This window comes from Microtus pennsylvanicus, chromosome 10, assembly GCF_037038515.1.
Source record: "Microtus pennsylvanicus isolate mMicPen1 chromosome 10, mMicPen1.hap1, whole genome shotgun sequence".
Lineage (NCBI taxonomy): Eukaryota > Metazoa > Chordata > Mammalia > Rodentia > Cricetidae > Microtus > Microtus pennsylvanicus.
In genome coordinates, this window is record NC_134588.1 from 79,679,884 (window position 1) to 79,696,917 (window position 17,034).

A 17,034-nucleotide genomic window follows, 5' to 3' on the forward strand; every position below is an offset into this window, starting at 1 on the left:
TGCCCTGTCTAGCTCTGAGATATTGGAGTTTTGGTCACAAACTAGGAAGGGAAAGCAAACTATCATCCTTTAGAAGTTCTGTCCCCAGAGCAATGTTGGACACATGTCACTCCAAGCATCCCCTTAGGGAAACGTCCACAGGTTCTCCCCTAAAACTCTGCTTCTCACTCTGATCCTTGCTAAGCATCCATCGATGGGCTGGGCCAATGGGTCAAGGAGGAAAGTGCTCACTGTGTGAGCACAAAGACTTGAGTTAGGATCCCCAACACACACATAAAGGCTGGGCATGGCTTCCATGTCTGTAACCTCATCATTGGGAGTGGGGACGGGCAGACCCCAGGAGCCCACCTATCAGTAAGCTTAGTGGACATAGTGAGCTCCAGGTTCACTGTCTCAAAAATGAGGTGGAGAGGCAGGCAAGGGTGGCCCACACCTTTAATCCCAGCAGGCAAATCTCTGAGTTTGAGGCCAGCCTGGTCTGTAGAGCTAGTTCTAGGACAGCCAGACTACACAAGAAAACCCTGTCTCATAAAATTAAACAACAAGAAATGAAGGTGGAGAAGAAATTGAAGAAGACAACTTGATGCTGACCTCTGGTCTCCCCAAGGACGCAAGCACACTCTCACCCCAGGGACGCGCAGAAACCTGCTACTAAGCCACGGACTTTTTGAAAGTACAAATATTTATGATTCTGAAAGCTCAACGAATATTAGGAAGAGTTTTCTCAGCTTCTTCAGGCTTAGGGACCACAGGAGGAGGACAGGGTTCATGCTTAGGGTTGGGGGCCTTCCTGCTCTGCAAGTTTTGCCATGGAGGGAACGAGTGGCTGATTTGGTTAACACCTGGACAAGCCTAAGTCTCCCAGGCCACAGTGGACTTGGGTCAGGACTGGTTTATTGTCTACTCTAATTATTGTTATTAGGATGGTGTAAGAATTTTCATCCACCAGCAACCTAACAATTCTGGTAAATAAGTGTTACAGACACCCCAAATGCCAGAGACGCGGGTCTTTCTCAGTTTCCCTGGCTGTGTTACTCTCTGGTACTCCCACTGGCTGCCTGATGAAGAAGCTCAGCCGCTGAGACACCTGCTGGAAATCCATGTTTGTTGGCTTCTCAAAGACCCTGATTCATCAAATGGATCAGAGCCCAGGCATCTGTGTAACCTGCACCCAGGAGCTTTTGTAGGAGGAAGGAATGACCCGCAGGCTCCTGCTGGTTCCTTCCTGCTGACATTTCTGTTTGGTCAGATGTAAGGGCTAGGGTGGGCTTTGCAATACCTAGAGACGACCCAGGGGAGAGGTGGAAGGACGAACCCAGGCTGGGCTCACCTTGTAGGTCAGGAGCATTGGGTGAAAAGCACTGGAAACTGGGGGACAGAGACTACAGGCTGGGTGAGGTGTTCCCCCACCCCACCCAGGGTCAGGGCTGAAGCAGCTGGGTCTACGGCTCACTCTTCTTGCCCTTGCTCTTTTGATGTCTTCAGGGGTCACTGCCCACAAGGTTCAGCAGGGCATTCTTGTAGTCACCACTGGTGTCATTCTGGAGGAAGAGGCACATGTGAGTTAGAAGGGTGTTTGTGATGTTGGCCTTGGTCTTCTGTTACCATGACTAAGAGTTGGGCTCCTTGGGCACGGCCAGTCCCTTCAAGGGTTTCTATGCCACAGTTCTATGTAACACCATCCCTCTTTCTTCCTCATTTCACACTGTTCCGCTGATTCTCCTTTTAATTCTCTGTCTGGCTAAATGGGGGTGCTTGTGGAAAATGAGTCACAGAGACAGAGCCGCTCCAAAGCTCTTAGACAAGGAAGGCCTGTGGGCGGTTTCCTCATACAGTCAACTGCCCCGGGGTTCTTCCTCATGTTTCTCTCAGGTTCCAGAGGCACAGAGTTATTTGCTTATTCAGCATGATCCATGTGCATTCAACTCCTGCCATGGTGGAAAGCAGGGAGCCCAGAGTCACATCTGAGCTCATAGCATGGGGTAGAGGAAGCTTGGGTTCAGGTTCTGTAGGCCTGGACCATGGTTCTGTTAGAATACACAGACTCTCCTTTCACATCCGTGGTACCTGCACTCTCATCCATAAAACACCATTTGGGATGAGGTGCACCTTGTGGGTGACCTAGCAGCAGCACAGGCTGGCCTGTTCTTAGTCTCCTGTCACCTGACACTTTGGTTGCAAAGTCTAAACCACAGCAAATAACAATTGCAACTCCCCTGTCTGCCTGCCTGCCTCCCTGATGCCATCCTGTCTGAAACCTCAGTTGCCCTCAGTATCCATGGAAGAATAGTTCCAGGACTCCACAGATATCAAAGTGTATACGCTCAAATCCCTAGTAGGGAATGCCACTGGCCTTGGGTATAAATTACATACATCTTTCTATACTTTAAACAATCTCTAGATTATTTATAATATCAAACACAATGGGAATACTATGTAAATAGTCATGCCATATCGTTCAGGAAATAATGACAAGAAAAAAAAAGTATGTATGTGTTTAGTACAGATGTGTCTTTTCCTGAATGATTTTGGTCCTAGGTTGTCTGAACCAACAAATATCAGTTATATTGTAAACTACGAGTTGTTTCTCAAATGTAGTCAGCAATATGTCCTGCTAAGAGAACTAGCGCTCGACTGAGTAGCTAAGGAAGACTCCGGGACATGCTTGCCATGATTTGACTTCTGGTCTCGATTTGCACCAGTTTCCAGACGGCTGTTGGCCTCAGTCATAACAGGGTAACAGCCCTCTGCACCTAACACCCTGGGACCTTCACTAGTTGGAATGTAGGTGGGTAATCACTGGAGCCTGAGTTCCCTGCTAGGACTCCTTAAATCTGGATCGAGAGGGAATCCTCATTTCTACGAAACTTCTTAGTCTCATTGCCCCTTCAGAAACCGTTCCTTCTCAAGGCTTCAGCATATCCTGCTGCTCAGACACACAGCCACTCTCTGGGATAAGAGCAGCCTCTGAGCTCCACACACTCCCCACAGTTACACTTCCTCCTTCCTGGTCCCTACATGTGCCACATGGTAAGCAGTACAAGCGTGAGATGCCTGCTAGAAGGGATGGCCACCTATGACATCTGTGTCCCAGGAATGTTTGTGTCCCAGGCTGGCGGTGAAGGGAGGGGCCTGTGTCTTACCATGATCATGCTGCTCAGAGTCTTGCCATACATCTTCTGGAACTGACCCTTGATAAGGTTTAGATCAATCTCACTCCTTGAGACGATGTTCCTTATCAGTGTCCCATCACGTGTCCCTGCTCCCTGGAGAAGACAGTGCCAATCAGACATCACGTCTCACCTTTCCTATGTACCTCTGTAATGATGGACAGACCTGGGGGGGGCTCTGCAGTGGGGAGAACACCAAGAGGGGGGCTTTGCTAATACAGTTTTTTCCCAAATTCTTTTCCTTGGTAGTGTTAGGGACAGAACCTGAGGACTTGGGCATGCTGGGCAAGTGCTCTGGGCTCCTTTACAGCCCACAACAATGGACCTCTCTTTCTCAGTCTCCTCACTCAGGGGCTGCGCCTTTCCTTAGTAGAAGCCCAATACTTCAGGTTGTCGTATGATTTGCTTTGCCACATCAGGTTCTATACCCCAAACCCTCACCGCTCCAGGAAGGTTTTCTGTTTGAGCATCATCACTGCCAATGTTACTCAACTGGCCATTCCACAGCAGGACCTTCTGGCTCTCTCTCATCCCTGACTAGTCCCGGGTCAGATGGAGCTTCATGACCAAGGAAACAGCACACTTTCTCCTTCATGGGACAGTGTGTCCGGAGGGCTTGGGGTGCTTGTTTGGCTCTCACTTTAGGTGGTGCCAGAGTTATGTACTGGAGAGGTTGGGCACTGATGTTAGTCACTGATGACTGCTTTAAATGTCTCTCTTCCAGTTTAGTTCCGGATCCCAGCAACTCTACTTGTAAAGAGCAACATGTCCACTTCTGTAGCCAGGGCAGCCTTGTAAACAACGGGAACTCTGAAGCTAGCACCTGGTCTCGGGGAGGAAAACTGACACGCTAGATGTGGGAATGTCCCTACAGTCTGTCTGTGTCAAGGGTGCTACGGCCTGCAACAACAAATGGGTTCTCAGAAAGGAGGGATAGTGCAATGAAAAGCCCAACCCAATGGGTTCAAGACTGATGCATGACTCTCCGCCTTAGCAGTCATGTGACCTCGATCCAGCCTTAGCTTCACAACATTTCAGCTGGCAGTTGTGTGTCAACGTTCAGTGAGCCTTCACCAAACATCTGTCAATGCACCTGCTCAAATGTCCCTTCTGGAGCTGTGGCTTCCCTTCCCTAGTTTGCCCTCTGAGAATGCAAACCTTTCTGACATACGAGAGATTAGAACAAAGGGACCCCAGAGTTCAGGCAGCAGTGGCTCTGAGCCCCTGGCTGTGCATCTGGCATCCTGTCGGGGTGACTCATTGTGAAGGAGGCGGCAGCCAGGACGGTTACCTTCATGGCGTAGTGGAGTCTCTCAGCAAAGTAGCTGTGGAGGTTCCGAGTGCATCTCACTGGCAAACAGAAAAACTGTGTTAACAACAAGAGGAGGGTGTGGGCCGTGTTGCACACACTTGCGTTTGTTTACGTGTTCCTGTGGGTGTTAAGGGTTACTGTTGTGTAAAGGCTAACATGTTTCTTTGTGTGCCACCTAGCTTCAAAATGGAGGCTTTGTGTCGGGCAGAGAGAAGGAGGCAAGGAGCAGAGCCTCAGGCAGTGGGCAGAGCTCCAAGAGCCCAGAGCAGCCAGGTCAAAGGTGAGATGTGAATGAAGTGGGCACCTGTGGGGCTCGTCTGGCGTCACCAACTCGGGTCTTCAGGAGGACACCTCTAAGCTGTCACATTCAGGAAGCCCCTCCATTAAGAATTTGATTGACAACATGGTTCCACACAGGTTGCCACAGAATGGTGGCTACATGTCTCAGAGTCCCTTGTGAGTGGAAACCCCACATTTTATATTTTCATGTAACAAAAGAAGCTTGGCTTTAAGGACTAAGGCACCATGATTCCTTGGCTTGGAACATGGACCTCAATTTTTCTTTTCCATAGAAATATCTTTCATGGACCGTGGCATCTTCTATTCGGAGATGGTGTTTTAACCCAAGGCTGGGAGAGTGTAGGTTGCATGGGGAATAGGAATGTGTGTAAACTCTGTCTGATTCTGTATGACTTTGTTGCTCAACCTTCTGACGCATCTGTGACCTGAGGTTGATTAACTAAGGCTTTAAGAAAAAACGAGCAGGAACTGCCTGTCACAGTGCGGTCCTGCACACCTTTGCTGTTGAGGAGGCATTGTTATGTAGGGTCCATGGGTAGAATTCTAGGTGACTTCAGAGGGTGTGACTAGCTCTTGCAACACAGGATAAACCAAATACACTTTACCACAGTCATCAACACTGTCCTGGAAAGAGTGCCTAGCCTGGGAATCCCCATCTCGGGTCCCTTATGTGAGGTGGTACAGGGGTGGTTCTCTGCCTGGCTCAGGACTATTCTCTATGTGACTCATTTCATATGACTTCAGCTTTAGGCCCAAGATGTGCTATGAGCAGGTTACGGTAAGCTGACTCAGTCCTCTGGCAGGCAAAGTTTTCCGGGTTTCTCGTGGCTGGGCCTCAAATCACACACACCCTCATTTCTTCAGTTAGCGACTAAGGTAATGACTTGAAACTTCAGTTAGACCCAGAAAGGTGGCTTTGAGCAGGGTACAGGAACAGAAGTAGGATGCTCATTAAGCAGTATCTGTGGGCAGGCCTGGGCCCTGGTCCTGGAGTTACTGTGGTAACACTTATGTGTATTCTCTCTCTCTCTCTCTCTCTCTCTCTCTCTCTCTCTCTCTCCTCTCCTCTCCTCTCCTCTCCTCTCCTCTCCTCTCTCTCTCTCTCCTCTCCTCTCCTCTCCTCTCCTCTCCTCTCCTCTCCTCTCCTCTCCTCTTCTCTCTCTCTCTCTCTCTCTCTCTCTCTCTCTCTCTCTCTCTCTCATGCAACATGGGGTACTGTATAGATAATACAGGGAATAGTTCTCACCAGGCCACACTGAGACTCTTGGGTGCTATAAACCCAGGGACCTGACCTAAAGGGTATAGGTTAAGAGCATTGGGTGTGAGGTATGACCTTTGACTATAGAGATCCCAACCTTTGCTTTCACCTTCATGGGCTGTGGATGCATATGTGCCAAGAGCCACGCCCCTTCTTACCCACAGTGAGCATGGCCTCCTCCAGGGAACCATGGGTCTCGCTCTTGATGCTATCCTCAATGCTCTTATTGGCAATTTTTTCATATTCCTCGAAAACTATGGAGAGAAGAATTTACTCAAGAAACACATAGATTACACGCTGCACATCCGTGTGCCATCTTTGCCTCCCTCTTGGCACAGGGGAAAGAGTTCAGGTCTCCATGCCTCTCTTCCCAAATCTAAGCCACGTATGACTATACATCAGATCTTCCCACAAAGGGAGAGGATGTGTGGCCAGGGCACCACATACTGCCAGGGCCCACAGACGTGAGTCCTGTTCCACCTTGACTAGGGCAGAGAGTTTGAGCTTATTTTACTCTTTCAAAGTTGTTAACGACAGGTGTAGCTACAAACGAGATATCCTGATCTAGGGAGTGGTTATTTGGTGTTTCAGATTAAGACAGCCCACGGTGGTGGATCTGCTCCATCTTGACCAAAGGTCAGAGAACTCAAGCCTATTCCTGCCCCTTCATTTCAAAACAGGAGGTTTGACCCAGGGAGTGGCTGCCTACAGGATACTTGCTCTAGGGTATAGTCACTGCATATCCTGCCCCAAAAATCTAATGCTTAACTCAGGAAATAGTGACTTGATATCTCAAGTACTGAAGCAAGCAATTGTTCTGCTTGTCCTTTGTGTCACGTTAAAGTGGTCTTTGGTCTTCTTCCCCCCCTTTTGGATTGGGGTATATAAAATAAAACATATGGAAAATAAATGTGGGAAGATTCAGGATTCAGTTTCAGTATTTACTGAATTGCCCTCCTGGTGCTATCCCTTGTCTCTGTGTGTCTTTCATATCTTTGTTCCTCCAACCTAATTTTTCTAATCCACATGCCCTTACCCCGAAATGTGAGAACCCATGGAGGATGGACCCTGACCATGCACCCCGTGTTTCCCCCCTCTGCCCCGTACCTCGCATCAGGTGAGTGGCACTGCGTGTACACAGGATGGTGATGAATTTCATCTCATCAGTTCCGTGAATCTTCTCACCCGCTGCATACAGATCCTAGGGTTGGGAAACAAGGAGGTGAGAGAGGACTCCGGGGCCCCAGATCTGAAGTCAGCCTCCATTTCACTTGGACAGTCCAATATGATGGCTCACTGTCCTGGGCTCCTGTTCCACCAACAACATTGGCTCAAGGGTCTTCTCTATCTGGGGCCAGAAGCTACTTTAGGAAATGCTCCTTCCCCGTTGCTCTGGGAACACTGAACAATAAGAGACAGATAAACAGAGATCTGTGTATGAATGAGCTCTGGGCTCTGAGAGAGGCCGTCTCTGCCAGGAGAGCCTTAGTACTTTCCTTCCCCAGGTTCTCCAGCTTTTTCTTCTTCTGGAGCTTTCCAGAGACCTTTCTTTCCTCCTTTGTCACCACAAGGTAGAGGTGGTAGGGTAGGGTCTATACTAAAGAAGGCTCCCCTTGGCAAAGGAGATCACGAAACTCAGAGTTCAGCTGGTAAGACCAGGGCACAGTATCACCTGTGCATCTTGGAGGGCCAGTCCTGGATCCACAAAGCCGCTCACGTCGTCTCTGCTGCCCTAGGATCAGAGGAAATGGCTCTGTAAGGCAGGTCAGCAATCAGAACCCATGGCCGAGGGGACTGTGGGTCTCAGAGGGCAGGTAGGTAAGGGCTGCTGCTTCTAGAGACCATGAGACCTGCAGGCCAGCTGTGCTCACCAAGTCTCATTTTTGGCGTTTGTCTAATATGAGCAGATTGCAATGGTGGATTCAGGGAGCTAAGCTAGGCAGAGCCTGGCACGGAGCCACACAAAGGTTGAGGGAAGAGGGCTCTGCAGTTAGGACCCCTTTATCATGCTGAGGCATAGGTACTGTCCTCAGACCACTCAGGTTCCCCATATCCCAGATGCCACTCAAAGGCATTGCTCAAGAGTTGCTGCTAGGGCCTAAGCCAGCCACAGATTCCTGGAGCCTGGTTGTGATACCTGAAGGAGGCACACTAGAATCCGCTCCAGATAGCCACTTGTGTCTGCTTGGATGTCTTCTTCCAGGTTAGTCCCGTAGTCTGAAGGAGAAAAGAACCAGAAGGCATGGACAGTGAGTGACCCAGGGCCTGCAACGTACTTCCTCCTCCATACCTACTTCCCGCCTCTTCTTCCCATGAACATGGGAGGACAAGTTCTTGGCATAGAAGGTGTACATATAACAGTTAGATGTCCTAGAGATGGAGACCGATCTAGGTAATCATCCAAACCCCAAAGTGACATAAATGAGCAACCAAGATAAAGGGAGACAGACCAGGCCAGAGAACCAGACCAAGACCTGCAAGATGGAGGCCATTCTGTTGCCAAGTTCAGTGAAGCCAGAACTTTCAGGCTACCCTGGCTGGTTGTAAACATGGAGGGCTGGCTGGCCTTTGCTAGTTTGGCAAACTATGTACTATATGGGAGAGCTGGCCAGTGGGGCTCTCCTAACACAGTGTGACCCTAGCAGATGGCCCTCTCCAGTGTTCTGGCTTAGCCCATGGGCATCCGGTAAGCATTCTCCCATCCACTGCTGCCTCTGTTCCCCAGTACTGTCTGTCACAGCATTAAGGGACATGAGCTTAGTTGGCACACATCTCTCTCCCCATGATCAATCACAGTTGGGCACAGGATATAGGTACTGGGACAGGTATGAAAAGACCTCCAAAGGGTCCTTTCCAATTTGGCATAGCTCCCTTGGGAGCTTCCCGACTCTCATTCCCTCTCAGGCTGCTAACACTTCAGCCATTCCCAGGTTTCCACCCCGCCATCTTGGCCACCCCCTTACCTTCCTCATAGGCCTTCATTATCTCTTTCAGCTGGTTCTTGGTCCGAGAAGCCAGAATCTCAATGATGACCCCTTCTTTAGTTCCTAAGCCCTGGGGAGATAAGCCTCTATGTTCTGGAGTGTTCTGCTCCTGGTCTCCTGCTATGCCTGCACTGTCTTCTCAGAAGCCATGGCCACCTCTCTGCCCTCCTCTGCTGGGGCCTCTGTTAGAGGGGTGGTATTGAATCCCCACCTTTGTTTCTTGTGACAGCTATCGGGGCAAATTATCTCGGCTCTCCTTCTTTAGCTGGGTGGTCTCACACAGGTGGCTCCACCTGCCCATCCTTATGTATACTCATCTGTCAATGAGGAGAATGAGCCAACCCTACCCTGAAGGTGGGATTAGAGAACGCAGCTGAAATGCCTGGCGTAGATCACAAAGGTATCCTTCCAGTGGGAAGGATTGTGGTTTCTGGGTCTCCAATGCCACCTCATCTGTGAGGAGATGAGGAATGTTGAGGAGAGAAAGATGGCCAAAGGTCGGTGCTTGGACCGTAGAGATGGGTTTCTGAGTCCCTTGCATTCCTTCTGGTCCCTATTCTAAGAAGTACTGATTGGGTCTTCACTATGACTGGCCAGCCTCACTGTGGGGTGACTGTTTGAACAGGTTGCAAGCTCATTAATTAAGTTGGGGACCAGGCGGCCATTCTAACGTATGGCAAAGTAGAGTACCTTCATGGCGTCATGCAGTTCCTTGGCCTCGTATCTGTATGGCGGGTACATGAGGGCCACGATGAGTCTCTCAAATTTGCCACTCAGCTCTGACTTTAAGGTCTCAGTGAGGTCCTAGGGCAAGCAAAAGGGAAGGTGAGATGATGTGTCCTCCAAGCCCGCTGGAGTCAGAGAGCAGGCGGGACCTGGCCTGGAGACTCTTCCTCTCCACATGACAGAGTTGGCATGCTGGTGTGATCTCCTGGGCCAGGTCCTGAGCTTCTCTAAGCAACAGCATCTGTGCCTGTTGAATAGGGAGAACAGAACTTGTTCTTCATACCATTGCTTAGTGCCTGTTAAATACAGACAACGGAATTTGTGCTTCATACCATTGCTTATGGGGTGACGGGCATGTGTGACAGCTCTGGGAACAATTAAATTCTGGGTACATTCTAAACTCCAGAAAATAGAATTGCCATCGCAAGACCTGGGTGTGGCAGCACCATGCTTAACAAAATTAAATGATTCAATGAAGGAAGGAAAAAAACAATGAGAGAAAGAGGGAGGAAGGGAGAGAAGATTCCAAGATTCCATCTCACGCCTGTCTCTTTCTAAGGGCACATGTGTCTACAAGAAGCCACAAGGCACCACACCCCCGATCCTTGCCACTGTTACTTACAGGCTCTGGAAGTAACTTTGGAAGTTACTCTGCCTCTCTGATGTTGAACACAGAGGACAAGCTTGAAACAGTAAGGAGAAGGAGTTGCAAATATGTAGTTTCCCCTGGGGAGGCTTGCACCTCATCACCGGTGTTTTTGTGTTAAATCTGTGAGCAGAGGGAGGTTCTCCAGGCACCCATGTCTAGACACAGACCTGTGGTATTCAATGTGTAGCTTCAAATTCCTGGCTCTGTGCTAAGAGCTGATAGATCCCCGGTGGCAGGAGAGATGAGGGACACGCGAGTGACTATGGGAAGGTCACACTGTCTGTCTGTGTTGTGGAGGGGAGGAGGGCCAGGCATACACTGCCAGGGAGCACGGAAGACATTCAGGTAGTGGGGGACAAAGCTGAAGAGAGCTGAGGCTGGATCCTGAGGGACAACTGAGGACTGCAGCGAGAGAGAATGGGGAAGAAGTGGGGCTCCACCATGCAAGACCAATGCCAGACTGTGACTGGAGTTATAAATGAGCCTACCAGACACAACAGAATGGCCAGAGAAAATACTACAGATGGATGGAAGAATCATTTTACTGCATTGTCCCCTATGAATATGTGCCCATCTCTGGAGGAGATGCCTGGTCTTCAGTATGCACCCTGCTTACCTTGCCAAATTGAGCCTTGAAGGACTTGGCAATCTGCTGCCTCTGCACATTGCTTCTCTTGGTGAGCACGTCTATGATGGCCTGCTCATTGGTTCCTGCAGGGGTGTACAGTATGAGAATCCCCTCTACCTCTGGGGGCATCAGAGACGACTGGGGAGGGGAGAGGGGAAATGCTTGCTAGCTGGGCAACTGGGTCATACTACCTGAATGCCACAAATGCTCAATTTCCATGGTGTAAACAAGACAGCCAGCTATTTCATTTCTTTGTTCTCCACCTCTAAGTTACACAGTGTTGGGGTGTGGCTCGGGCTTGACATTATAGTATAGAACCCAAGGACTATGGGCTTGGACTTTTGAAGTGTGGCCAAGTGAGATATTCTTAATCTCTTTCCTTGTGGTGGTCACATTAGAGGAAGGTCCAGACCTCTGTGTCTGAGAGCCTGTCCTGTAGATCATGGACAAGTAGGCTCATCTCCTGAAGCCTCCACTTGCTCAGGTGGGGAGCGGGGCCAACAATAAAGATCTTATAGGTAGCAATAGGTAGGAGAATTCAGTATAGACACCTCTGGGAATGGGTGTTCTCTTTAGTGCACCAGTTCAGTTGGCGGAACCAGCCAATGGGTGACTCCCATCTGGAGTGAGACCAAGTCCTATCTTAAGCCAGTCCTTTCCCACTCAGTCATGTGAGGGTGGTACCAGAAGCAGTTGACCATCTGGTCAGTCAACATGGGGCAGAAGCAGGTGGCCATCTGGTCAACCAACATGGGGCAGGAGACAAGCTGCAGAATCCACATGGCTGGTACCCCTGGTGCAGCATCTAAACTTCCATCCCCATGCCTAAAGCAGGCCCTATGTCAATCCATCTTCTGAGTCCACAGTGACACAGTGGGCCCAGAGTTCTTGCAGCCATTTTCCTAGTGAGAAATCTCAGACCGACAGTCTCCTCTGTCATTGTCCCTTGGGAACGAACAGTCACCAACCTCAGCTGGTGTGATTCCCTAGGAAATGTAGTCACTCAGAATTAAATGGATACAGCTTTGATGCCTGACTGTCCCTGGTATCTCCTTCCTGGGGATGTGAGCATGTGGGGCCCCAGTCACCAGACCGTGGTTGGTACTCACCAATCCCCTTCATGGCTTTGTAGAGGGTCTCTGCATCAGGGTCCGGGTTGAAGTGAGAACTGCCCTTCACGGTGACACCCTCCTGTTCAATCTGCAAGACAGCCAGGGATGCACATCATGAGAAGTAAAGGAATGGCATGGGGGCCTGGTCGTGTACCCCGTTAGGCTAAGGATCTCCCCTGGGCATTGAGACCAATGGAGCGACTGACCTCTCCGGCCCCTTAGCTAACAGGTGGGTGTGGCTGAGACCAGAGCTTGTAAAAAGAAACCACCTCGGGGCTGCAGAGGTGACTCAGGGGTTAAGAGCATTGGCTGTTCTTCCAGAGAACCCTGATTCAATTCCCAGCACCCACATGGCAGCCCTGAAACTGTCTATAAGTCCAGTTTCAGGGTTTCTGATATCCTCATACAGACATGTACAAAGCAAAGCACTAATGAACACAAAATAAAAATAAGTTATCTGTCTGTCTATCTATCTATCTATCTATCTATCTATCTATCTATCTATCTATCTATCTATCTATCTACACACACACACACACACACACACACACACACACACACACCCCTATAAATCCAAAACAAAGCAAAAAGCACCTGTTGACTGAGAGAACGTAGCAGACTGGTCACACATACTTCTTTCAAGTCCCGTATACATGAGGATGGGAGGAAAAGAATTCATAAGGAATGATTTCTAAAAGGCTGCCTAGGGAATGGGGAGCTGGACACAGGTCTTGCTTTGCAGAGAAGGGTCTAAGCCTGTCTTGGCCTTTCCTGTGATGAGGTGTGGGGATTTCAGAAGTCCAGGAGCCAAGCTGAGTATCTCTCCCAGGCTCAGCTCCTTTTCAAGGCCAGAGCATCATATGGGGCAGAGCGTTGTGTTCAGAAAGAACTGCAGGATGTCCTTAGCTTGTGGCATAGACTTGAAAACCAAAGTATGCAGAGCCTTGTCTTACAAACCTCCAATCCAGGGCGTGTACTAGGGCCACTTCTCTGTGTGTTCTGCATAACTAATCAGAGGCTTACTATGGATGACTCTTCTAAAGTGTGTGTTTGAGGAGAAGAGCGGAAAGGATGGAAGGAATTGAATGAGAGAGACCCAGGTCCTTCAGATGGAGAGAAGTTTAGTCAAATGCGTTCTGGTCATTTGCTGTTTGGCTCATTGTTCCCACCCACCCATCTGTGTTTCTACTCACGCACCCTCCCAGCTGTTCACTAATTCTCTATCCCAGCTAGACAACCCTTAGCCACCTGCCCGCCCTTCTTCTTCCTCTGCACGTCCTTCCTCTTTCTTTCCACTCCTCTCTCCTTTTCTTCCTCTTCCCATTTTCTTCCCCTTTTTTGTTTCCTTTCAAGCATCCTCCACCTATCTTCTCTTTATTCCCTGCATTGATTCCTTTACCCAACCTTCCACCCAAGCCTCACGTTAGATCCTGAAAATGCAGAACAGGTCCCCACGGATGGTATATACTTAAGGGTTCTTCTTTTGAGTAAGAAGCAAGACATCTTTCTGTGTCCTTTGCTTGAGTTCTCACAGGCCCAGAAATAGATCTTTATGTCCCATCTACTGGATCATGTTTTATAACAGGAACTGTTAGAAGTAATTCCTGGAGTGAGCCAGGCTCTGGGTGGTCTTTCAGATGCTGCCCTCACTGTCTACAAATGCAAAGTTCTTGCTGTGAGGTCACGTGCTGCTACTAGAAGCCAGGTGAGTGTCCCCTCTGCAGAGTGCACTGGACAGGATGCTCAGCCCCCCTCCCCCCAGAGTCATATTAGGTGTTAATGCTCCAGGAGGCTGGGCTTGGTCACATAGCTAGTAAATGGCACTGCTGGCATTTCACCCACAGCCTGACTCAGAATCTGAGCTCTGTCTGCCTCCCCCACTCTACAGATGATTCACTCTTCCCCAGACACTGGTTTTCTTGGAGTGTTTCACTGGAGAGAGCCTCACCCAAAGGCACGCCAGTCTTCTGGGAGTGTGGGGGTGGGGAGCCTCTAAGTTCTCACTTCTTAGTTTTGCTCCCTGCTCTCAGAGACCTATTGATTAAGGGGTGTCTCCATACCATTCAGGGACCAGCATTTGTCAGCAGCTTCAGGGCTGGCTGGGGTATCACCACATTGAGAAGTTTTGTTTTTTTGATAGAGGGCAGTGTTCTGGGGACCAAAGATCAGGTGGCTCCTGCCTGGAGTGGGGATCTGGAGGCATCTATCCCAGCCCCTGTAGGTCGGTCTCAGGCTCCCGATGGGGCTACTCTGAGGCCGGTGGGTTCAGACAGATAAGTTACCAGACAAAAGGTAATTCAGGCAGCCCTGGATGCTGTGTCTGGAACACATTCTGTCATGGGCATGCGGGAGCTGCCAGACTTTTGCCTGGTCTATCACAGGCTGCCTCTTCAAGGGGACCCCAAGGGGAACCTGTTCTGAAGATGGGCTCCTCTGGCCACCCTTCCACTCCCTTCAGTCCTGCTCTGATCCAGATTCGTGTTCAGAGGATATTTGGTTCTCACTGGCTGCCCGGCCAGACACAGAGGCCTTGTTGTCCTCAGTTGGCTCTCCCAAGGGTCAACATCCCTGGATGACTGAGTCTGAGTCTGGACTCAGGCTGCACAGACCTAAACACTTACTAGTGTGGCTACTTCAGCGCCTGTCTAGTGCACCTGAGGCTCAGTTTCCTCACTTGTGTTTGAAGCCGTCGGTACCAGCCTTACAGACTTGCTGTGAGGCTCTAAGGGCCCTGAATAAGAGGTGCCTGGAGGAGGGTCCCCATGAAGAAGGTTCTGAGAGTGCCAGCTTTATCATCATTCTGAACAGGTCCCCAGGAGGTTGACCCCTAGACCTGCCCTAAGCATCAGGCCACCAGGGCCAGCACCCACTGTTAGGAACTGCTCATCGCTGAAATCCAATGGCAATGTGTTTGCCCAGAGCATTCTCTAGCTTAAAGTATACCAGCAGCTCCCTGTTGTTCAAAAGTTGAGTTCCAGCACCTTAGCATGTTATTCAAGGGCCTTGATGCTCCATCCTGGCTACTTCTCCAGATCTAGATCCAACCTACCCAGGACATTCAAACCACACAGGGCAATTTTTCTCCAGAGCTTCACATACTGCTACCTCTGCAAGGTGCACCTCCCCCCCCCGGAGTCGCTCCATGAACAAATGCACACCCTGCACACATCCATAGAAGCCCTTCTCTTAAGTGGTGTTGTCCTCAGAAGCCTCCCTCTAGACTCTCTTATCCGTCAGCTCCCTCTTGCATTTCAAGAATTTAAAAAACATTTTGTTTCATTCTATTTAAACTGTCTTACTTTTCACATCCCTGTGGTAACTTTTCTAAGCATGGGCATTTTTTTTTTTCTAGCTTCCTCACCAGGACGTGGCCTAGTAGGTTCTGTCCTCACTGAGTGCTCATCACCCAACACAGAACACGGACCCACCTCCCGATCTTGTTTCTACTCACCCAGGCTTTCCACCAGGCCATCCTGTTCGCCTCACAGCCACTTTCCCCAGGGAGATGAAGATTCACTAGTTGGGCTCTACTCAGTGACTGGACACAGCTACTCCCCGGCTAGTAGGTGTGGTTGTGTACACAGGCCCAGGCCCCACCCAGCACTCCCTTCTTGCCACCTCAGGGTTGGTTTGGCTCTGGGCCCCTCCTGTGGCTCCCAGGCCCCACCCAGGCACTGCCCAGGCCTGCCCTGAGGATCACATCATTTGCTGCAAATGTTTGGGCTGTGGCCTCCACACAGCTTGGAAACTCTGAAGTAGCCTTTGAAAGTCAACTTGGTAAACAAACAAAAAAAGCTGCTTCTTCTTCTAGGTTGGGCAGATCTCAGTCACAGAAGAACAGAATCCCACACGCAGACCTTTGGTTTGTTGCCATCTCAACATAATTAACTGCAATGAACTCAGCAAAGGGCAAAAATCCAATCACCCCCCCCCCCCATTCACTGGGATGCACTGTGTCTAAATCCCTCTCCAACCCCCAGTAGTGCTGTCCCCTAAAAACATTGTCACGGTCCTAGGAAGCAGGTACAAGTTCTAAGTGCTAGAGGGGGAACATCTCAAGTACCTGGATAATTTGCTCAAATGACAGGTCCTTTGAGAGCAGAGTCACCATCTGTCAGCTCTCATAGACTAGGAGGCTGCTGCCTCCCACTGGGGGCCTAGGATATGCTAGTTGCCGAGGAGAAGGGCTATTCCCAACAAAATACTCATCTGGGGGATTTGTCTACTCTTCTTAGAATGTTCCTCAGCACGGCTGTCCCTACCCCACCCCTTAACTTAGCTAACTCCTACCTACCTGTCTGCGTGAAGTCACTGCCTCTGGGAGCACCACCTAGTTCCAGGGAGGCTCCTATAGAGATCTCAGCTGTCACAAAAACAGTTCCGTAGTGATTCTTCAAATCTAAGAAAACCTTTTAAGAATGACCCATGAAGCGATCAAGGTCCCCACCCCGACTCCAGTGCTCTTTGCTCTACATACAGAGTCTGCAGTCTGCTGTGGTGGGTAAGGGTAGACCCAGGCTGGCAAACAAAGGGGAAGGGGGCAGCTATGCCCTGAGAAGGCAGCTACCGGGAAAACCGGAGAGCCACTGAGCAACTGTGCTGTGAAATGCCTCCAACGGAAGAAGGCCCCAGCTGCCTCTGTACCACAGGGTGATGGAGGATCCATTCCAGGCCTTAGAAGCTTGGACTCCCCTGCATTTTTAGGGTTGGTGTATATTGGAGTACTCAGGCTTGTGTGCATTGAGATGCTTCTATCCAGGTACATTCATGTGAGTTTGTTGAACTAGAGGGTCTGGCCAAAGTCTGACAGGACAGGTGACTGAGATGGGTAGAGCGTCCTTGGATTAAATGCCAGCCTCTTTAGGGACATCTGGGCTCAACCATCCCATCCATGC

At 49.9% G+C, this 17,034-nt stretch overlaps 1 protein-coding gene across 1 annotated transcript; it reads right to left on the reverse strand.

The window, feature by feature from the left end:
- Positions 1-664: 664 nt before the first annotated feature.
- On the reverse strand, positions 665-15,686 carry LOC142858860 (annexin A8). The gene is made up of 12 exons (XM_075988726.1): positions 15,591-15,686; positions 12,137-12,227; positions 11,016-11,110; positions 9,715-9,828; positions 9,004-9,094; positions 8,178-8,257; positions 7,713-7,772; positions 7,148-7,241; positions 6,199-6,294; positions 4,462-4,520; positions 3,144-3,266; positions 665-1,541 (listed from the first exon to the last, which is right to left on the reverse strand). The coding sequence occupies exons 1-12, from the start codon at positions 15,609-15,611 to the stop codon at positions 1,482-1,484; spliced, it is 984 nt and encodes a 327-aa protein (XP_075844841.1). The 5' UTR covers positions 15,612-15,686; the 3' UTR covers positions 665-1,481.
- Between the last annotated feature and the right edge of the window lie 1,348 nt (positions 15,687-17,034).